The sequence below is a fragment of the Gossypium raimondii genome, chromosome 13 (assembly GCF_025698545.1).
Source record: "Gossypium raimondii isolate GPD5lz chromosome 13, ASM2569854v1, whole genome shotgun sequence".
Lineage (NCBI taxonomy): Eukaryota > Viridiplantae > Streptophyta > Magnoliopsida > Malvales > Malvaceae > Gossypium > Gossypium raimondii.
Genome location: NC_068577.1, coordinates 12947391 through 12971725, shown reverse-complemented (window position 1 = coordinate 12971725; position 24335 = coordinate 12947391). Strand labels below are relative to the sequence as shown.

The 24335-nt window shown below is 32.6% G+C and overlaps 1 protein-coding gene across 4 annotated transcripts; it reads right to left on the bottom strand.

Annotated features, from left to right (window-relative positions):
• Positions 1-5648: 5648 nt before the first annotated feature.
• On the bottom strand, positions 5649-10158 carry LOC105784517 (agamous-like MADS-box protein AGL30). 4 transcript variants are annotated; one of them, XM_052626213.1, is made up of 12 exons: positions 9589-10158; positions 9181-9381; positions 8224-8280; positions 8084-8102; positions 7886-7950; positions 7745-7760; positions 7569-7630; positions 7374-7470; positions 7108-7155; positions 6887-7014; positions 6292-6631; positions 5649-6053 (listed from the first exon to the last, which is right to left on the bottom strand). In XM_052626213.1, exons 2-12 carry the CDS (start codon positions 9372-9374, stop codon positions 6042-6044), a joined length of 1038 nt encoding a protein of 345 aa, XP_052482173.1. In that variant the 5' UTR covers positions 9375-9381; positions 9589-10158; the 3' UTR covers positions 5649-6041. The 4 variants fall into 4 exon arrangements, with proteins under 4 accessions (XP_052482173.1, XP_052482172.1, XP_012465873.1 ...); XM_052626212.1 differs by having other exon boundaries at positions 8224-8283; positions 9589-10155; XM_012610419.2 differs by having other exon boundaries at positions 8224-8283; positions 9181-9366; positions 9975-10155.
• Between the last annotated feature and the right edge of the window lie 14177 nt (positions 10159-24335).

The following is a 24335-nucleotide window of genomic DNA, read 5'->3' as shown; positions in this document are numbered from 1 at the left end:
TTGAGTATGACTCCTATTTTAGTCAAATTTGAGAAATAATCTTCTAGTTAAACTCTCTTTTTTTTTTGTTTCAATCAAACTCTTATTAGTCTAGATTATTTTATTATTATTTGACCTATGAATTTAGCCAATAAATAGGCTCTTTTACTGTAATGGCCTAAATTTTCAGTGGTGTCGAAACGGTGATTCGAGATCACTAAATCCGACAAGTGAGTAGAAAATATTATTAATTTAGTGAGAATAAGTTAAATGTGAAGTTAGGAAAATTTTTGAAATAGTGAATAGTGTACTAGAAATAAATATTAAAACAATTAGAATCGAAAATGAGGTATCGAGACTCAGAGAATTTAAATCGAGCCATAAATATTTTTATAAATATTTTTATAAATATTTATGGAGTGTTAAAAAGTTAGTATTAAAGTTTCGTCAAGAAATTTAAAGTTCCGATAGTTAATTGAACAAAAAGGACTAAATTGTAGTAAATGTAAAATTATGGGAAATAATTAAATAGCTTAAATGATAAAAGAAAGAGGGCTTAAAAGGAAAATAGACCCAAGGTCTATTTGGGCTGGACGGAAAAGGTACAAAATCAGCAAGAAAATAAGGAGAATTAAGGGCAAAATTGGAATATTACAAAATTTAGTTAATAAAGCTAGGATTGAAGTGGAATTATCTGGACTTCTCTTTATTTTTCTGCATTCTCATCAGTAAAAACACCATAGAAGGGTTTTCTTTAAGCTGGTTTTTCATATTTTTACTGCAAGTAAGTTCAATTCTTGATTATTTCTTAAAATTTTTTGTGTTTTTGTGACTTTTACAACTAGGTCCACTTGTTGAATTCATTAGTTTTTGATTCTATAAAAGAAATTGAAAGTTGATATGAATATGTGCTGGAAGTAAATGATGATTTAACATGGAATTAGAGCTTTAAATTGTTTATATGTTGATTTTATTGAAAGAATTGAATAGAAAGTGAATGTTTGGAACCTAATAGTAAAAGAGTTTGAAATTAGGGCTTTATGTGGAAATTTTGAATTTCAATAGTTGTGAAATAACTTATAATGTCTAGATAAAGTACTAATTGAGAAAAATTAGCTTAATTGATGGGTTAATTGAGTAAGGACTGAATTGTATGAACTATGAAATGTGAGGCAAAATGAAATCAACATTTTGCACTAAAATAGTTTTGGACAACAGCAGTAGTATAACTTTGAAAAATCACCAAAAATTGTGGGAATTGAATTAGAGGATGAATAACATATGAAATTAAAGCTTATGTGAGTCTAGTTTCAGGGAAATTAGCGGATCCTAATTTGGAGTTCTGTAGCCCAAGATAAAAATAATTTAGTGACTATGACACGGATGGACAGCATTGAATATACATAAGTAAATAGTGAAATTATAGAGAATGTTACTTATAAGCGGGTTATAAACATTAAGGATATGAAATAGAGTGAAGCTGAAGTCAATACTGATAAGTGAATGATTTTACAATGATAGATCGAGAACCCGAAGCAAGTTGAGGAAAAGAAAAAGTAGCTGATTAGTCCCTGAACTTTCACAAATTCTATAAATCGACCCAGGTAAGTTCATATGGCTGAAATTTAATGATTAAATGTTAATTTTATGAATTATATAGTGTATGATGATATATATTTGTTGATGGATTGAGAATAAAATAACAATGCAAAAACCGAATAAATGATCAAATTGAGCGAAACGTCGGATTTGAGTACTTCTGATCAGTGACAAGTGATAAGTGGTAGCTTTAGCTACACTTATCTGATCAATGACAATTGACAAGTGATAAGTGGTAGCTTTAGCTACACTTATCTTATCAGTGACAAGTGATAAGTGTGATCCATGTAAAACCGTGGCAGGGCTATGGCTTCGGAAAGTGATAAGTGATCATATGCAAGACCATAGTTATACTATGGCAAAGTGGAAGTGAAGTACTCAATTTTCCGTAACCGTTCCCTAATTTAATTAAGGATGGCAAGTGACAAATGGGCCCAAAAGAATTATAGTATTGGTGTATAATGTCTAAGTGTATGATTGTTTGGTAAGCTTTATGTTTTATGCCTCTGAACTTACTAAGTTTCTATAAGCTTACTTGAGTGTATTCAATGTCTTTTGTAGATTGACGTGAAAATATACGAAGGATCGGATCAACACTGAAGATCACACTATCCAGATTATCTCCGGTAGCTTTTGTAAATTTCCTTTTCGATTTATATGGCATGTATATGGTTTGATGATTATATAAGTGTCAAAACTTCTTTAATGAATATGTATTAAGTTAAAGGGTGATAAATATGCTAAATGGTATGATTATAATAGAAGTATGTTTTGGGTTTTGGAGACTCATCTAAAGGACGTCATGACATGTTCCGGTAAATAAATAGTAATTAACTCATAATAACGAAGAATCAATTCGGTAAACTCCGGTAATGCCTCGTACCTTATTCTGGCAAAGAATACGAGTAGGGGGTGTTACATTTACAACCTTAGAAAATACACCCGTTAGAGACTAGAACTCATAACACTTTTGGAGAATTTTTGTGTTTACGTTTTGAAGATTCTTTGTTTTTCAGGTTTCGGGGTTTAGTTTTTATCGCCATCTTTGTACTCTTCGTTCTTTTGCCATTGTAGTAAAATTATCTTTGCCCATAGTTTTTTATCCTCTTTGGAGGGGCTTTTCCACGTTAAATTTGTGTTCAATTTCTCAATTTCTTCCACTCTTTTTTACTTGTTCGTTGCTTAATCTGGTCGATCCCCAACAATTGGTATTAGAGCTAGTTCAATTTTCGTAGATCAGCCCGTTCAGATATGGTAGCAACAATGTTTGAAATTTAGAAGTTCGATGGTGTCACAAATTTCAACCTGTGCCAAGTTCAAATGATGGCAATTCTAGTTCAAACCGGCCTAAAAAAGGTTGTTACCGAGAAAAAGCCTGAGAATCTAAATCAAACAAAATAGGAAGACCTTGATGAAAAGGCCTTGTCTACAATTCAGTTGTGCCTCACGAATACGGTATTGCAGGAGGTATTGATAGAGAAGACATCATCTGCCTTGTGGAAAAGGTTAGAAACTCTTTATGCGACTAAGTCTCCGGCTAACCATTTAGTGTTGAAACAACATATATTTACATTTCGCATGAACGAAGGTGAGCTTCTTAGAGATTACATCAGTCAATTCATTACTCTTTTAAATGATTTAAAGAACGTTGAGGTTTAGATTGACGATGAAGATCAGGCTATGCTATTATTGTGCTCTTTACCCCCTTTATACAAGTCTTTCAAGGAGACCCTGATTTGTGGAAGAGACAAACTCCCGTTCGAAGATGTGAAGGGTCATTTTTTGAGTAGAGACAAACTCGACAATGAGTTTGGTTCGAATAGCAAGGCAGATAAGCAAGCTTCTGTTTTGGTAGCATCAAAGAAGCGAGACAAAATGTGTCGCTATTGTAAAAAGTTATGTCACGTCAAAGCAGATTGTTATAAACTACAAAATAAAAGAGTTGCTGAGAGTAACAAGGAAGATGTAGTTGCTGTCGATTTGGCCGATGAAAGCGCTGATGATTTCTTGTTAGTGTGAACGAGCGATAACTCCAAACTTACGTCTGAGTGGATCTTAGATTTAGGATGTTCTTTCTACATGTGTCCCAATAGAGAATGGTTCTCCACATACAGTTCGGTTGAGGGTGGAGCTGTACGCACGGGAAACGATTCATCCAGTAAGGTAATTGATATTGGTACTGTTAATATTAGGATGCACGATGGGACGATTAGGACACTCTCAGATGTCAGGTATGTACCTAATTTACAAAAGAATCTCATCTCTTTGAGTATTTTAGACTCGAAACGATGCAGAATCAACATCGAGTCAAGCAGCCTTAAGGTATCTCATGGAGCTCTCATTTTGTTAAAAGGTAAAATGACCGACAGTCTTTATATTCTAGAAGGTTCTACAGTGACCGGTGAAATCGTACGTCCCTCGTCCGTTACAGAGTCGAAGTTAACTTGTTTGGTGCAGAGGCAACTTGGTCATAGGAGGGAAAAATGTATGACCGTTTCGTTGAAGAGAGGTTCTCTTTTGGATGCAGGTTTTGAAAAGTTAGGGCACTGTGTTCGTGAAAATCAAACCTGAGTTAGTTTTGATTTGGCAGTGTACAAGTCGAAGGCTAGAAGTCTTCCAATTTCTAAGTACAAATTTGACTTAGTTAATTCCCTGCATAGTTCAAGATAGGCTCGTGGCAGGTTTTGGCTAAGATGACGTTGTGGAAATATGAGTCAATGTGGAGATTTGTTGAGTATGACTCCTATTTCAGTCAAATTTGAAAAATAATCTTCCAGTTAAACTTTGTTTATTTGTTTCAATCAAACTTTGATTAGTCTAGATTATTTTATTATTATTTGACCTCTGAATTTAGCCTATAATAGGCTCTTTTACAACTTTAGAAAATACACCCATTAGAGATTAGAACTCATAACACTTTTGGAGAATTTTTATGTTTACGTTTTGAGGGTTCTTTGTTTTTTGGGTTTCGGTGTTTAGTTTTTATCTCCATCTTTGTACTCTTTGTTCTTTTGTCATTATAGTAAAATTATCTTTACCCGTGGTTTTTTATCCTCTTCGGAGGGTTTTTTCACGTTAAATTTGTGTGTTTAATTTCTCAAATTTTTCCGCTATTTTTTACTTATTCATTGCTTAACCGGATCGATCCCAACATTAATAAATAATTTTGTTAATTAATGTCAAATCCTTTTATAAACTTAAGTTTGATATTCTCTCTGTCATTTAGAATGTGAAATGCTTATTATCAAAATAGTAATTCTTTTGGTACTTCGTGATTAAAAATAATCAACTTAGCTTCATTATTTGAACTATTTTCTAAAGACTAACAAATTTTTAATTTTGATTTGGATTAAGTAATAATAAATTAAATTATATCAAATTAAATTTTTAAATTTATAAATCGTATGCAATTCAAAAATCAAAATCATAATTTACTCAATTAAATATTTTTTTAAAATAATTATACAAATATTTGAGGTTTCCCAAACATTTGTTGGATTGAGTGGTAAGGAGCTCAATGTCCTTCAACAATATATTGGGTTCGAGCTTTGTGGAAGGAAAAAACAACTTTGGAGTGTTGAGAATAGAGAAAGCAATTTTGGGAGAATTGTGTTCCTCGTTTAGGGGTTCAACTCAAGTGAACTTTAAATTTAATTAGTGCTCAATATGACTATCAAATACCAAAATATCTCATAAGGAAACTTTGAGTTGTCTAAATTTATCTTTGTTTTCATTCTATTTAAAAAAAAAACAATTTTTTTGATCTTGTCGTTAGTTGTATCGTGTAGTATGCCCTCTCCCCCTTCCTTATCTCAAGTCACAATCGAAACAAGCCAACACCAACTTCAATTTTGCATGATTCATGTTGTTAAGAAAACAGGGCACATCTCCTTTTAAATCCTTAATTATTGCACCACAACTGAGCTCTTAAACATGGCTTTAGCGAGACCCTTTTCTCTCAAATCCAGCTGAGCTGTGGAGATGTTTCTGAGTCCATGCATATTTTTACGTCAGTATCAAATTCAGTCAGTGAAGTTGCTGTCATGCATTTTTATATGTTAATCATATGATTTACAATCAATGCCTTGCTATTTATTTTATTTACAGCTTAAACTTGACATTGAGGAAAAGCAGTGACCGCCATTAGTAAACTCTAGTAATCAGAAGGTGAAAACAAAAATAAGTTAAAAAGAAAATCTACTACTAAATATATTAGTATACAGAAATGTGGTGCCTCATTTGATTGGAGTTAGCAGCATTTGGTCTGCATTTTACCACTATTAAGGTAACCATATGTCGTGCAGTCGAGCTATCATCTCATCATCCGAGTACGAGTTTTACTTGGTGATAACAAAATGTCTAGGCAGTTTTTGAGGATTTTGGGTTAATTCCGCATTGTATAGTATAGTTCTCCATAGTCTGCTTAGTGGATGAAATGAATTGTAGCATCACTCTTCTGCATCTCAGTTTAGTTGCTGCAACAGAAAATAACATGAATTTGAATTATGTCGAGAACGTATACAATTTCCAGTTTGTGGATATAAGAGACCGTGAATATATTATATAGATGAGAGATGCATACGTACACATGCCTCTTCCTATGGTCCACATATATGTGAATGTACAGACGTTCATGCAGGTAAAATAGTACGTGACACATGCCATGTTGCTCAAGAATTGAAGGCATAATGAGAGTAATGGCGAAAGACTTACTCCAGTATATAATGGCTCATCAAACATGGTAACAGCACAAGGGCCAGAAGTGGAAGCCCAACTACCTTGGTTTGGGTCATATCCAGCTCTAGGACCTGCTAGAACTCCGTTAACATGATAATCTACAGGAGTTTCTGGAAAGTTCATCTCTGCCACTGGTGGGAATTTGCGATCATTCAGTATGCTAAGATCGTACGAGAAGAAGGGGCATTGTCCACCTAGTTGCAAATCATTAAGGATGCCATTTTCTTGTCCAGAACTCGATAGTTCAGAACTTTTAGGTGTGCCAAAGTAACCCGAATAACTTCCAAATGAGGAACTTGCAGAACACTCCACATCCCTGAAATTACAAATCAACATCATAATGCATCAAGGAAGGCCTTTTTCATCAACTTATACATGTAACAAAAATAAATAAATATTACTATTACTAATTAGAGACTCATACACGTATTTCATGCTTCACAAAAGATTTATTTAAACAAATGCTTGCATCCGAAAGTAGGCATTTATTTCAGTTTCAATTTGTAGAAAACAAGATTATATGTATCAGTGAAAGTTTAGCAAAAAAAAAATTTCTAGAAACTCCACTCACCTAGGGGGAATCAGATTTGGGTCCTCAGGTAAGGCCATGTGTCTACTATCATTATTAGGCATCCATGCAAGAGATTGGAGCTGTTGCTCAATTCCCATTCTAAAAGGTACATGCATTTCATTTTGGAACTGCAATAAAAGGATCGTTAAGATATTATGTTCTTGCTACTTTAAAGAGCAAGCTGAGCAGGAAAATATTTCAAGTACATCAGACATTCTTACCTGACTTGTGCATTCTATCGGTAAAAGCTGCTGCTTTCCTAAATTTTCCTGCCAAAAGAAGGTAGATAAGGTAGTTTTAAGTGAAAAAACATATTTGGCATTCATCATTTGAGCTTTTAAAGAGAAGATGAAAAGTATGTGATTTCATTCATCATTCCACTGCTTGCATCAGCTATTCCTTTCTCCTTTTGCCTTGGTTTATCTAAGCAAACTCAAGCGCATCTTGTCGTAAAAGATCTAACTACTTAGAGAAACGATAGGCATACCTTATGGGCTCGAATTTGATTCAGATAATCCTTCAGTGAATCTTCCATTTGCCCCAAATGTTCGACATTATTGATCTTGTCTACGTCAGTCCAACAGCTGAGTAGTCAATAGTAATATTAGCACAAGTTAAAGACAAAAGGTTGCACATTTAAGGATCAGACAACTAAAACGTTCAAAAATATGTAGGCCCTCACCTCAGTCTCCTGTGTATTTCAGAAAGCCGAGCCTGCAATAATCTGGCTTGGTTGGTCAGATCCTGCCCATAGCAATTACAGATATACAAAATGCTTGTTAGAATGATAAACAATATGGTCTAAGAATCTCAAATTATCATAATAGATTAAGGTAACAGGTCATCATGCATGCATACCTCTATTGTTTGCGTACTGCAGAAAAAGAAAGAAAACAGAAAAAGAAAGTCATAACCCTATCAGAACATTTTGTAGAATAAATTAAATAAATAAAATTAACTAGGAGTAATTTTGCAAACAAAAACAAGATTGTCATGTACCTTGAACCCAGAAATTCATGAATATTTACATCATGGTCCAACTTCTTGAACGTTTTTTTCAGTGCCTAGACTCTCAAAGAAAAAACAAACTATATAACTCATAAGGGTGATGATATTTCATACATTAAATGAGTTAGAGAAAACAAAGCAAAAACGGTAACATTGCTAAAAGGTAGATAACTGTATGAAAGAACTTACTTCAAGGCTTTCCAACTTCCTGTCCCAAGAAAATTGAAATTAAAATGTGAGTTAATTCCGCTTCAATAAGTTTAAAATTAAACTCTTAAAAGTATGAGGATCATTAACGTCATTTTTGAACTTGGAAAATTTGACTGCACCTTTTGGCCCGTTCTTGTGGAGTTAGTTGAGCAAACTTTTCGATGATCTCCTCAATGCTGCTGAAACCACATGGAAGAATAAAATATATTAATGTTGCTACAGTAGGTAATAGCCTTCCACATAAATCAAACCAACCAAAACTGCTTTGACAAAAAAAATGTACATTACATATGAACACTGAATCAAATTAGTGGTGTGCAAGGAAATCTTAAGCAATCCAAGTTCCTTCACATCAGTACCATGTATGGATCTACATTGCTTACTTAATTTGATAATAGCTCATATATACCTTAGCATAATTTGCACCTATCATGAAACTCTCATAGCCACTACTAATTCGCATCATTTGAGCATTATTTGATGATTTTGCTTACATAAACACTTCTTAGGAATGGAGACACATATTTAGTATTTATACCGTACCAGACTATTTTGCCAAAATAGAAACCTGTCTGTCCCTTTTGAAAATGGCATTGGCTAAGATCAAATTCTAGAAATTATCAGAGCATTGTTTCCATAAGCAACCTGTGGTTCCATATATTTTTACCATGTAAAATGCCTAGGTAACCATATTCATCAAGCTATCTAAAGTCTAATTTAGAGAAATAAACCATGTAATGAACTCTTGACTTATCTGATTACAAAAATGAACAAGTAGAAAACATTTTAGCGAAGTTCTTGGACGTTTCATCCTTGTAATATGTATTCACTTTGATATTCATTACCAAGAAGTTTATAGCACAATATTTCACCAGAAATGACATCATTTTTACTTGCCACAAATCGCAAACCAGAGAATTTATCTTCGGATATTAATGGAACTTCCTCTAAATGAACTATACAAACCAAATTTGGTGCTTAATCAATCCTCTTTAAAGCTAAAGTATGAACCCCTAAAATTTAAAAGATAAAAAAGGGAACTACATGCAAAAGGAAGATTTAAGAATATGGCCTACCTACGCTTCCCAATGCATACTGAAGGTTTGTTAGTTGGGGAGAACATAAGGAGGATAATTTCTACATCACATAGGATGGAAAGCTCATTAGCCTTCTTCATGATCCCATGCTTCCTTTTGGCATAAGTCGCCTGACGGCCATTTGTGTTCTCTAACTTCTTTATCTTTAGCTTAACCCTTCCCATCCTGCACATTCATATACTAATATGTTCACCATAGAAATATCCTTAAATTAATGATATTTGTGAAATAAGCACAATAAAAAAAAACATTAGGAATGGGGTTATCTTAGAAAAGAAAAAAAGAAAAACCCCAGTATAAGATTCATGTAAAGATCAAATATTTTCCCATTCTTCTTTCTGGGTTCTTTTTGCTAGAATGAATAAAACAGATAAATACGAAACATACCCAAACGAGCAAAATTAAATGACGAGTTGAAAGTGCATGATCCAAACGTCTTAATGGAGGGGGGAGAGGTCGATTATTCAGCCAAAGAAGAGAACACCAAAGGGCACAGAAGAGATAAGAGAGGAAAGAAAAGATAGAGAGGAAAGAAAGATGGAGAGAAATGGGTATAGAGCGGTGTGATATGATGATGAGCATAGAAATAGGATTGCATTTACACGACCGGGTGAGCGGCAAAAGCGGTCGTGGGAAACGAGCTTGAGAATAGGGGATTAGTCAAGACAACCGTGAACCAACAACTCTCTCTATCCTCACCCCCAACCCCCCAAAAATTCCAAACCCATCCATTGCGCCATAACAAACAACTATCAAAAATCAAATAACCAAACCTTCTCAAGTTTCAACTTCACATCTGTTTGGACAAAACTACTGTCTTTCAGTTTTTGACAATGTTATCCTGCATCGTTTTGCATTTGGTTTGATAGTTTTGGCCAACAACAAAAACAGTACGTTTGATACTAAGCATTGCTAAGGATTATCACTTTAAAATCATTGAATATCACCAAATATTTCTACTTTGAAAAATGAAAATCTGAAAATATCTATTTAAGATATTTAAGTGATTTTCAGTGTAGACAAGATAAAGAATATCTTACTTGCAAAATCAAAATATTATATCATAAGTTGGTTATTGACTTGGTTTTGTTTTTTATAGTTTTTATTGGTTTTATATAAAATTGTACATAAATTTTGATAAAATTTGTAAGGTTATATATTAACTTTTAATTTAATTTGTTTATGATTCAAATTTCACATTTTACTAACTTCATTATCGGTGACATAATTTCTTGTTAAATCATACGTAAATTATTGATGTGGCATTTTATTAAGTTAACAAATAAATAAATTATTTAAATTATTTCTACTTAGATTTAAAAATAGATTTTTGAGGAAATAAAAATCTTTTTTCTCAAGTGTATTTTTTTAATCAAGTGGAAATAATTTAAATTTGTTTGCTTATTTTTAAGCTAATAAAAGTCTTGTCAAGAATTTACACATGACTTAATAGAGAATTGTGCCATATAAATAACGAACCACATAGATAATGAGATTAGTAAAATGTGAAAATTGAACCAAAATTAAAATTTAATGTATACAATCGCCCCAAATTAAAGATGAGGTATAACCTTACAAATTTTATCAAAGTTATGTATAATTTTGGTATTTTTCTCTTTATTTATCTAATAAAATTAACCTTATGAAATTTTAATAATTAATTATTATATGATATATAAGGTTGATTTTTATATAATTAGTTCCCAAGTCACATGAGTTGCAAATAATTTTACATGTTTCTTTTCTAATTTATTAAATAATATATCTTTATAATTTATAAAATATATATTTGCTAATTAAATGGGGTTTTCTACGTTAATAATATAAAATAAATAAATAAATAAATACCAGAATAAGATAACAGGATTAATATTTACGAAAATAGGCAAATGAAATAGTGAAATACAGGTGCCGTCTGACCAATCGGTGGCACCACTTTATTTAAAAAAAATTCGGGTGCAGCTTGACCAATCGGTGGCACCAGACTAAAATGTGATAGTCTAAAAACTCTAGGGACCTTATATACAAATTTTCTATTTTAATTGGCAGTTGAAAAAACGCTTAAAGGTGCCGCCATATTGTACCCTGAATAGAGGTGCTCATGGGCCAGGTCGGGCCGAGCCAAGTTCGGGTTGGACTCGACTAAAAAATTAGGCCCATTTACTAGGCCCAGGCTCGGCCCAAAAAATGGGCCTAAAATTTTGTCCAAGTCCGACCTGGATAAAAATGCTAAAACCCGGGTTCGACCCGACCCACCCATATTAATTTTTTATATAATTTTAAATATATAATACATCAAAAATATTAAAAACATCAAAATAAATATTTCCCAACAAATTGAAAATAAATTTTAAAAAATATGTAGACTTAAATAACAATAAGATAAACGCAACTTAACAAACAAATGCCTCTAAAATAATAACAAAATTAACAAATGCCTTTAAAATAATAACAAAATTAACAATAAAATAAGTTTTATACAATATTCAAACAATAACAACAAAATAGTAGCAACATAATAGTAAAATGGTAGCAAAATAGGGAGAAAACAACAAGAAAATAAAATTAAAACAACAACAAAAAAAAAAGTAGATTTTTATTGTCCTTTAGTGAATTCGGGCCGGGCCCGGGCCAAAAATGCCTTACCTGTGGCTCAACCCATTTTTAAACGGGCCTTATTTTTTATCCAAGCCCATTTTTCGGGCCTATATTTTTTCCCAAACCCTCCCAAACTTCAGGCAAGCCTTCGGGCCGGGCCGGGTGGCACGACCCATGATCAGGTCTAACCCTGAACCCCATTGTTTATTATTAATTTTTATTCTCTTGTAACACAAAAAAATAGATTGGCCTCTTATCAATTAGTCTAAAAAGTTTTTCTACCAAAAAGTATTTTTGTAAGTAAACCGATTCAATTGGAAATAAATTTTATTCATTTTTAAAACATAAAAGTTAACGATATTTATAGTAGTTTCCTTTTCTCTAATTATATTTGGAAACTATAAATTTAACTAATAATAATAATTTATAATAATAAGATTTTTTAATTTTTATAATTATAATTTTATATCGTAATACGTAAATCAAATTGATAATAAAATTAGAAATATTTTTGAAAAATAAATAAAATTTATTTCGAGCTGAAATCAGTTTACTTACAAAAACATTTTTTGGTAGAAAAACTTTTAGACTAATTGATAAGAGGCCAATCTATTTTTTGTGTTAAAAGAAAATAAAAATTAATAATAAATAAGGGGGTTCAGGGTGCAATTTACCCTTTTAAAGTAAGAGGCACCCTTTCAGCGTTTTTTCAGCTGCCAATTAAAATGAATAATTTACATATAAGGTCCCTAGGGTTTTTAGACCATCACATTTTAGTCCGGTGCTGCTAATTGGTCAGGTTGTACCTAAATTTTAAAAAATAAAATAAAATGGTGCTGCCGATTGGTCAAGCGGAACCAGTATTTCACTATTTTATTTACCTATTCTCATAAATATTAATCCACTTATCATATTCTGGTATTTATTTATTTATTTTATATTATTAATGTAAAAATCCTTTTAAGAATTGATCTAATTTATAATAAAATTCTATTAATTTTAAAAATAATTAAGAGAATTAAATAACATTTTAAAAGTAACGAAAAAAAGAGAGAAACAACTTATAGTAAAATATTGAATAATTAGATAAAATAACTTTCATTCAGATATGAATCAAAATTTCACCGCAAAAACCATTACTTTAATAGCTCATTATATTTGAAGTAATATTTCACAACACAGTGATAAACAACATTCACATTTTTGTGAATATTATTAAAAGCAAATAATTATAAAACTATCGAATGCCAAAAATAATTAAACATCTCAAATAATAATGAAAATAATTTTTTATGGAACCTAAACATATTAAATAATGCTAAAATATATTTTTAGTAATTTTTAAATGTTATTTTAAATGGAAATGTATTGCTATATATTGTAATATTTTTATGATCTTAATATAATGCAAACCAAAACCCTAATATTACACAAAACAATGATTTTAGGATCTATAAAATGGTATGATTTTTTCAAGTATAAGAATTACCAGAGTTGAAGTTTACCATTAGACTTGACATTTTCCTTAATTACACAAACCTTTAGTGATGGAGGCTACAATTTTTATATTTTTTTTTGTGTGTAACCATAATAGGTAGAAGGAGGATCAATTTATAATGATCAATTTTCAACCCGAACGTAAATCAAGTATCCTAATGAACGGATAAGATTTAATTTCCATTAAAGTAAAACTCTTATTCTTTTAAATTGGACAACGTTATTTTATACTTAATTGGGTTTACATAATTGGGTAAAACCTTACAATACGTTTGGTTTGTTCTAATAGAATAGAGTTGTAATGTAATAAAATTGTAATGGAATGGAGCTGTAATAAGTAATTCAACAGTTTAGTTGAATGGAATGTCATAGAACTGTAATAGTATTCTTGTGTTTGGCTGGAGGGAATGATGTTGTAATACCATAAGCAAAAAATTTGAAATGACCAAAGTACCCTTAGCAGAATTTTTTTCAAGTAGATGATTATTGTTATTGTTATTAAATTTTAATAGGATTATTATTAAAATAATTTAATAATAATAAATAATTTAATCATATTTTAATATAATTATTATTAAATATAATTTAATAAAATAATATATAATTTAATAATATGTTTAATATAATTATTTTTATATTAAATTATATTAAAATATTTTTAGTTTTATTTAAAATTATATTTTGAAATTAAATATTTTATATGAAATTATTTCAAATATCATATTTTTATATTTTCTAGGTCCAAGTTTTAAAGGACTAATCTGAAATTAATTTTTTCGTTATTCAATGTTGCATGGAATAGTCATTCTTTGGTGATACCAAAGAATAGCTATTACGAGAAGACAAGTAATAAGGAAGTAATGGTCATTCCATCGAATGAGTATTACATTCAACCAAACAAATGAATGGTTTATCATTCAATGAATAAGGGGGAATGTTATTCCATTCCCCCAAGTTGTTGCGTATGCGTCATATTTCAGTCAATTTTGAGAAATAATCTCCCAATTAAACTCTTTTTATTTGTTTCAGTTGAACTCTGATTAGTCTAGATTATTTTATTATTATTTGACCTATGAAGTTAGCCTATAAATAGGCTCTTTTACAACCTTAGAAAATACACCTATTAAAATATTAGAACTCATAACACTTTTGAAGAATTTTTGTGTTTACGCTTTGAGGGTTGTTTCTGGGTTTCGGGGTTTAGTTTTTATCTTCATCTTTTGTACTCTTCGTTCTTTTGCCATTATAGTAAAATTATTTTTGCCCGTGGTTTTTTATCCTCTTTGGAGGAGATTTTCCACGTTAAATTTGTGTGTTCAATTTCTCAATTTCTTCTGCTATTTTTACTTGATAGTTGCTTAATCGGGTCAATCCCCAACAAGTGGTATTAAGAGCTAGTTCAATTTTCATAGATTAGTCTGTTCAAAGATAGCAACAACAAGGTTTGACATTGAGAAGTTCGATGGTGTCACAAATTTCAATCTGTGGCAAGTTTGGATGATGGCAATTCTAGTTCAGACCGGCCTGAAAAAGGTCATTATCAGGAAAAAGCATGAAAATCTAGATCAGACAGAATGGGAAGAGCTTGATGAAAAGTCCCCATCTACATTCCAATTATGCCTCGCGAATAGAGTATTGCAAGAGGTATTGATGGAGAAAACCTCATCCGCCTTGTGGAAAATGTTTGAAACTCTTTATGCGACTAAATCTCTAGCTAACATTTAGTGTTGAAACAGTGTTTATACAAGTTCTGCTTGGACGAAAGTGAGCACCTTAGAGGTCACATCAGTCAATTTATTACATTTTGAATAATTTAAAAAATGTTGAGGTTCAAATTAATGATGAAGATCAGGCTATGCTATTGTTGTGCTCTTTACCCCATTCATACAAGTCTTTCAAGGAGACCCTGATTTATGGTAGAGATAACCTCTCATTCGAGGATGTAAAGGGCTATTTGTTGAGTAAAGACAAACTTGACAATGAGTTTGGTTCAGATAGCAAGTTAGATAGGCAAGCTTCTATTTTAGTAGCATCAAATAAGCGAGACAAAAGGTATCGCTAGTGTAAGAAGTTAGGTCACGTCAAAGCAGATTGGTATAAACTGTGAAATAAAATGGCCGCTGAGAGTAACGAGGAAGATGTAGTTGGTGCTAATTTGGCCGACGAAAGTAGTGATGATTTCTAGTTAGTGTCAATGAGTGATAGCTCTGAGCTTACTTCCTAGCGGATCCTAGATTCGGGATGTTCTTTCCACAAGAGTCCTAACAGAGAATGGTTCTCCACATACAGTTCAGTTGAAAGTGGAGTTGTGCGCATGAGAAATGATTCATCTAGTAAGGTAATCAGTATTGGTACTGTTAAAATTAGGATGAACGATTGGACGATTAAGACACTTTCAAATGTCAGGTATGTACTTGATTTACAAAAGAATCTCATCACCTTGAGTATTTTAGACTCGAAAGGTTGTAGAATCAACATCGAGTCAAGCGACATTAAGACACTATGTTTGAAATGTATGACTGTTTCATTGAAGAGATGTTCTCTTTTGGATGTAGGTTTTGAAAAGTTAGGGCACTGTGTTTGTGAAAATCAGACCCGCGTTAGTTTTGATTTGGCAGTGCACTAGTCGAAGGCTAGAAGTCTTCCAACTTCTAAACACAAATTCAACTCAGTTAATTCCCAGCATAGTTCAAGATAGGCCCATGGCAGGCTTTGGTAAAGATGGCGTTGTGGAAATACGAGTCAAGGTGGAGATTTGTTGAGTATGCCTAATATTTTAGTCAAATTTGAGAAATAATCTCCTAGTTAAATTCTATTTATTTATTTTAGTCGAACTCTTATTAGTCTTGATTATTTTATTATTATTTGAACTACGAATTTAGCCTATAAATAGGCTCTTTTACAACATTAGAAAATACACCCATTAAAATATTAGAACTCATAACACTTTTGGAGAATTTTGTGTTTACGTTTTAAGGGTTCTTTGTTTTTGGGTTTTGGGATTTAGTCCACTAAAAGATTCTAATTGATATAAATCATTCCTCAGTTAATCTGGAAACCAACCAACCTACTAAACACCGCTACGGTACTCGATTGAAAACTAAGGATATGGATCAAAGGATGGAAAGACTAGAACAATCCCAAAAGGAAATGCAAGAGCAACTTCAAAAGCAAATGAATGAGCAGCAAAAAATGATAGACAAAATGATAGAATCTCAAGGGAGTATGTTGACTCAGTTAACTCAATGGTTCAACAAAGGAACTGATAAAGGAAAAGGCTCTGTGCTCAATAATGAAGAAGGAGACAATGAGGGACATGTTTATCCCGGAGCCAACTTTGTTAATCCTGCTATCCCTGATTTTGATGAGACGGTTAGAAAGGAGAAATGAATGATGAATTGCCAAAACAACTAGAGGAAAAGTACAAATGGTTGGAAGAGAAATTTAGAGCGATGGAATGTGCAGAAGGCTACTATGTGATGGATGCTAAAGAATTGAGTCTGGTTCCGGATTTAGTGCTCCCTTACAAATTCAAAATGCCAGAGTTTGAGAAATATAATGGAACCAGTAGCCCCGAAGCTCATATTACCATGTTCTGCAAACGAATGACTGGTTATGTCAATAATGACCAACTCTTGATTCATTGCTTCCAGGATAGCCTCACAGGGGCAGCATCCAAGTGGTACAATCAATTGAATCGTACCCGGATTAATTCATGGAGAGATTTGGCACATGCATTCATAAAGCAGTACAGTCATGTGACAGATATGGTTCCTGATAGAATCACCTTACAGAATTTGGAAAAAAAATCAAATGAAAGCTTGAGCAAGATGTACAGAGGTGGAGGGTGGTCGTAGTCCAAGTTCAATTTGCTCTTGGAAAGGGAAATGACAATGTTATTCATAAATACATTGAAAGCTCCGTTCATCACACATATGTTAGGGAGTGCGACAAAAAGCTTTTCTGACATAATCATGAATGGTGAAATAATTGGAAGTGCCATAAGGAGCGGAAAGATTGATGCTGGAGGAAATAACAGAAGGCAAGCCTCAAAAGAAAAAGGAAATGAGGTGAACAGCGTGAATACATACGAAAAATCGATTGCTAACCAACAGGGTTCATCAAGACAAGAATTGGTGTGAAGCCAGGTACTGAAAAGGTCTAGTTCACGCCAATTCCAATGTCGTACAAGGAGCTGTATCAAAGCTTATTCAATGCGCATGTTGTTGCTCCTTTACATGTGAAGCCTCCACAGCCCCCGTATCCCAAATGGTATGATGCAAGTGCACAATGTGATTATCATGTAGAAATTACAGGGCATTCTATAGAAAATTGCATTACCTTCAAAAAGCTAGTTGAAAAATTCATCAACATGGGTATTGTCAAGATAGATGGTTCATCTGGTACCTAGTCATGATTGAATATGAAGGGGTGTCGAGAAGTGTTCACGATGAAACAACTGAAGAAGAGACCTTGTTAGATTTTTGCCCTTATAGACTTGGGAGTGTTTTAAATAATTAGACTGCAGAAGAAGCCCCTGTAGTATTTAGAGATTACTCAGAGTAATGTTTAAAACACACTTGTTGCCTTCAGCCTAGAGGCAATAAGAATTCATTTATGAAATAGGCTCATGTCTGAACGTTGTTATTCTAATAAAATATATCTATTTTTAAGCCAATATTCTTTCATTCTTTTCGAATAATTGTACTTTCATTCTTTCGAATCTTCTTCCATATTATTCTTTTATTCATTCATAATGGTACAAATGATTATTCATACATTCTTTTGTATATTCTTTGGTACCTATTATGGGTCCCCAGATATCAACGACATGAGTGATGCTGTTACGGATTCAGAAGTTCCTTTTAGTGGGATCTGTGTTTAGAGGGATCTCATGACTTTAAAGATGGCATAGATTGTGGCCTATTTTCAGACTTGTTACAGATGGTCGAACAGGAATGAAATCTTACCTCATGGGGAGACAATGGAGATTGTGACCTTAAGGGAACGTGCATAACCGAAGAAATGAAGCAGAACCTTGTTGAGTTACTTCAAAGAGTTCAAAGATGTCTTCGTATAGTCATGCTTGGGTATGCATTGACATTGTAATCTGAACAACAATGCAATATCAAAAAAAAATTTACAGTATGTTCAAGATTAACATCATGAACGATGCATTCCTTTCCGGGGCAATACCTTCTTCTTTGGCTCATAATGGTTTAGCCCGTCGAAGTCAAGTTGTCATTTCTCCGTTGTTGGATTCCATATTAATTGAAGAGGAAGATCCAAAGTTTTCGTCATAGTTAAAATTATGCCCCAAAAGGCTCTATCAAAGAAATTTGATCACAAAGAAGATTTTACATTGGTTCTGATCGAAAGGGATAACGAAGACTTGTCTAAACCTATGAGTTCAGATTCAAAAACAAAAAAAAGAAAAAATGGAGAGGCCAAAGTGAAAACCCGCAAAGGGCACTTTGAGACCAAAGGGGATTTGAGTTGAAAACCCGAAAAGGCGGCTCAAATATTGATCGAATGGGGCACGAGGTGATTAGAGCAACTCAAATTTTAACCAGATTGGGGCATGTGGTGATCTTGTTATACCAGAATTATCAAGAAAAGGTAGGCAACATCTTGGGGCATTGGCAGAGTACTGTGGATCTCCTAAACACATGTCAAACTCGGATGGATCTTCAAAAAAGTTTGTACAGAGAAGTTCAAGTCTGCGATATCTGGGCACCCAATATTCATATTATTTATACTAAATTTGTTATTCTCGGAACACTTCATTCGTTTCCAAGATACGTATTCCCAATTAATCTCTTTGTTATTCTTCTTTACTATCTTTGATAATTTATTTATTTCAAGCTATGCTTAGAAGTATCTCTATTTCATCCATCGTTTTGTTCTTTTTACAAGCATGTTGCATTAGAATAATGATCAATGGACTAATAAAACTTTCACGAAGGAAGTTTTGCATATTACTCTAGAAGTTTCTAAATAATACAAGAGCCTGAAACAGGACTATTATTTAGAACGTACACGGTTTAAAGGTTGGAATCTAAAAAGGAACAGTCTAAACTAGGACTTTCTCTTTGGATTTTGTTGTCAAAAAATTGGATGTCGTGTTGATGACAAAGCCTAGGTCAACAAGCAATTAATGATCACTAGGCAATAGAAAGAGGTTACCTCAGGGAAGAGAGCCTTCAGTTGCGCATGAGCCTTTGGTACGACACCTTGGGAATGGTGTAAGAGACTAGAAAGATTTAGATCATGTATCTTTGAATTGTGATAGTAGAGGATTGAAGAAAAGTCATATACTCTTGGGTTACAGTGAGAGAACGATTGTATGAATTTTTGCGCCCCAATGGATTAAACTTGAAGGTTCACACTGGGGGGCAACCTGGCTAAATGTTCTTCAGAAAAGCCAGTCAAGCAAGAAGGCGTTGTAGCACGTTAGTCACAAAGCCTTAATAAACTTCGAGTAATGACAACCTAAGCGGGATCATTCTCGGAAAAATAAAATTTTGCATTCATGCAAGCACCATTCATAGATGTCTAGTTAGGAGCATTTGATGCATTTTGATCATGCCATTCTAATCATTAGGCATAATTAGGTTCATTATACAGGTCATGCTCCCCAGAGAACAGATCAGTGAAAGAGCAGATCTTGTCTTCCTGCATCGACAGCGAAGCAGATCGAAAACAAAACCTTGCCTTCCTCGTTTGTAGTGGAGCAGGTTAAAGATAGTAGATCTTGCCTTCCTGCATTGACAGTGGAGCAGATCGAAGATGGCGGATTTTACCTCCCTATGGTTATAGTAGAGTACATTGAAGCCAGTAATTCTACTTCCCTGGGCAACAGTGGAATAGATTGAAGATTTCAGATCTTATCTCCCTAAGCAGTAGTGGAGCATATCAAAGATGGCGGATTTTACATCCACAGAAGTTACAGATGGAGTACATTGAAGCCGATAATTCTACTTCCACGGACAACGATGGAATAGATTGAAGATTTCAGTCTTATCTCCTAAGCGGTAGTGGAGCGGATCGAAGATGGCGGATTTTACCTCCCCGTGGTTACAAGTGGAGTACATTGAAGCCGATAATTCTACTTCCCTAGACAACAATGGAATAGATTGAAGATTTGATCTTATCTCCTAAGCGAGAGTGGAGCAGATCGAAGATGGCGGATTTTACCTCCCTGTGGTTATAGTGGAGTACATTGAAGCCGATAATTCTACTTCCCGGGCAACAATGGAATAGATTGAAGATTTCAGATCTTATCTCCCTAGCGATGAGTGGAACAGATCGAAGATGGCGGATTTTACCTCCCGTGGTTATAGTGGAGTACATTGAAGCCGATAATTCTACTTCCCGAACAACAATGGAATAGATTGAAGATTTCGTGTCTTATCCCCTAAGCGAGAGTGGAGCAGATCGAAGATGGCGGATTTTACCTCCCCGTGGTTATAGTGGAGTACATTGAAGCCGTAATTCTACTTTCCGGACAACAATGGAATAGATTGAAGATTTCGGTCTTATCTCCCTAAGCAGTAGTGGAGCAGATCGAATATGGCGGATTTTACCTCCTTGTGGTTACAGTGGAGTACATTGAAGCCAGTAATTCTACTTCCCTGGACAACAGTGGAATAGATTGAAGATTTCAGATCTTATCTCCCTAAGCAGTACTGGAGCAGATCGAAAATGGTGGATTTTACCCCCGTGGTTACTGGTGGAGTACATTGAAGCCGATAATCATATCTCCACGGTCAAGATGGAATAGGTTGAAGATTGTAAGTCCTATCTCCTTGATATTGCAGTGGAGTAGATTGAAGCACCAATTCTTATACATTTGAAGATGCAGTAGGATGGAATGTGGCTGCTTGAAGAAGAAGAGCACTAAGATCCAGCGTGACTGGGCAAAAATTGGCCATTTCTAAAGTCTTTGCTCCGTTCCTGTTACACGACAACGAGCAAAGAAGGGCAGCTGTAATACCCAATTTTAGCCCGGGCTCACAAAAAAGAAAACCCAAAGTAATATTATTTGGCCCGATCGGAATTGCCCATTACTTGAAAAGGTTGAAGGTCCATCTACAAGCTTATGGAAACATAATCTTCAGGGATATGCAATCTTAGATATAATATATAATCTTAGATATGATATGCAATCTTAGATATGATATATAATCTTAGATATGATATGCAATCTTAGAAGATATGATTTTGTAATCTTAGAGATTTAATTTGTAGATACCCTTTAATCTCAGTCGTTGATGTAATTGATCTGTACCGTTGGATTTGGGGAGGCTAGGCCTCTCCCTTCATTGTAAAAAAAAAAAAAGAGAAAAGAGGAGGAGGAATAAAAAAAGAGCAATTGGCAGTTTTTTAAAGGTAGTTTACTTTTTTTTCTTTCGATTATTTTTTTTACTTATTTACGATTTTAAAAAAGAGAAAATGTGATACCACTGCGAATTTCATTTATTTTATTTAGCCCCTTCGCCTTTTAATGTTTTTGTAATTAAGTTTTTTTTTAATTTACCCTTTTATTTATTTTAAATTCCAATTTAATCCTTTTGAACGACACCGTTTTAGAGGAGAAGGGAAAATTTTCCTTCCAGCCCTTTATGTAACTTCATCGTTCAAATTAGTCATTTTACTTTTATTTATTTGGATTTACCCTTATATTTTAATTGCAATTCAATTTAGTTTTTTATGTTCTTTTATTTATTTTATTAATTAATAGTGTAATTATTATTTTATTCTAATTTTTTATCTATATATATTCTTTTATATGTACATATATATATATTTAAAAAACGAATATTTTCCTATTTTTAATGAATATTTTCATATATATATGTATATATTTACGTTTTTAAGTGATTAAATACTCACCTTTTTCCTTTTTAAAAATACTTATTTTTTATTATTTTATATATGTATGTATAATTATTTTTTATTTTCATAAGTATATTATGTGTTGTATTTATATATAAATTCCATAACCTAAAATTTTATTTGTAAATTATATGTATATTTTTAATCTTCATAATTTCCATGTGTACATCTTTTGATCCTTATTTATTTGTTTGCTATCCCATCCATTGTATAATTGTGTTTACACTTAATATTTTGCATGTCATGGATTACCTTTTTTTTTATTCATTTGCTTATATTATTTTTATGTCGATGATGTATTTATTATTGTTATTATTGTTATTATAGCATTTGCATGTATAAAATCACATTACATCATTTTTTTTACTCAAATTTAAAGATATAATTTTTTTTTAAAAATTGAGATAATGTTCGTATTTAAGATTTTCAAGGGAATTGAGCCCTAACGTATTGGGTTCCGATTTTCTTCGTTAAATCCGATAATCAAGCATTTCTCTTCAATCAAAAAAAATAAAAACTCATTATTGGGAATTCAACACGTTGTGTCCTAACGTATTGGATGTGACGCATTGATTTCTCGAAATGAAGATTTTTTTTTTTAAATAATAAAGGAAATCTTCCGAGTTTGGGATTTTAAAGGAATTGTGCCCTAACGTATTGGGTGTGATTTCTTAAATCTTGGATAAGTGGATGTTCTTTTAAAGAAAAGGAAATATTCCGAGTTTGGGATTCTAGAGGAATCGTGCCCTAACGTATTGGGTGTGATTTCTTAAATCTTGGATAAGTGGATGTTCTTTTAAAGTTTTATTGTACAAGTATTTGGCCCGATTCATTTTGGGGAAAATTAGAATGCTGTGCCCTAACGCATTGGGTGTGGTATCTTCTTTCTCTGAAATAATAAGGGTCTTAATACGTAGCCTTTTAAGTTTTGCTAAGGATTACGTTTTTTCCAAATTCTCGACCTTAAGACACTAATTAATTAACTAGGTACCAATTTTGGGTGTTACGAGGGTGCTAATCCTTCCTCGTACGCAACTGACTCCCAGATCTGTTTTTCTAAAACTCGTAGACCAAAGCCGTTTTTTTTAGGTGATCCAATCACACTTCAATAAAAGATTGGTGGCGACTCCCATTTATTTTGTTTTTTTAAAGTCGACAACCTAAAAATTTTGTTTTTCAAAAAAACGGTTTCGACAGAATGTATGTATAGATGTTGCAATAACAAATACCAAATAATAAAGACAATAACGGCATAGAAATAATATAAACAAATAAATAAATGAAACAAATATACATAAGGAAAAAAAAGTCAATGACATGCAAAGTATTAAATAAACTAGCAAGATAAAAAAGGTAATATAAATGAAAACACAAATAAATAAACAAATAGAAAATAAACACAATAATATAAATAATCAAAGGCACATGACATATACATTAAAACTATGAATAATACACATGAATTTATTTATAAAATTTAGATTATATAAACCAAATACATAATGCATTTATGAAAATAAAGAAAAATATGAAAATATATATATACATATAAATTATAAAATATATGTTAAAATAAGTTGGTATTTAAGCATTTCAAAATAAAAACATAGATATATACGTATTTATAAGCATAAAAGAATATTTGTTTTTTAAATATATATATAGATTAAAAATAATAAACACACTATCGAAAATAAATACGTGTATATATATAAATATAAAAAATATTAGTTTGAGGAAAAAATAAATACGTGCGTATATACATTTATACAATTATATAAAATAAATTAAATAATAATTAAATTGTGGAAGTTAATTAAAAAAATGTATATAAAAAAATAAATTGAACTGAATATGAAAAATCTGGGGCAAATCGGCAAATAAATAAAACCCAAAGGATTAAATTGAACACGCGAATTACATAGAGGGGCTAGAAGGGAAATTTTCCCTTCTCCTCTAAAACGGCGTCGTTCAGGTAGGGTTAAATTGAAATTGAAAATAAATAAAAGGGTGAATTTAAAAATATAAAAAAACTTAATTATAAAATATTTAAAAGGCGGAGGGGCGAGGGGCTAAAAGCGTAATTTGCCCCTCCGTATAAAACACGCAGATCCTAAGGTTGGGTCGGGTCGGATTCGGGT

What these genes read in the sequence shown, in the direction of transcription:
- LOC105784517 (XM_052626212.1), bottom strand. Translation starts at nt 9,374, where the DNA reads ATGTGCAGGATGGGAAGGGTTAAGCTAAAGATAAAGAAGTTAGAGAAC. An exon ending in GTATGCATTGGGAAGCGTAG is followed by an intron (nt 8,284 to 9,180) that starts GTAGGCCATATT and finishes ATGTGGTTTCAG; the next exon opens with CAGCATTGAGGAGATCATCG. An exon ending in CCAAATCTGATTCCCCCTAG is followed by an intron (nt 6,632 to 6,886) that starts GTGAGTGGAGTT and finishes TTGTAATTTCAG; the next exon opens with GGATGTGGAGTGTTCTGCAA.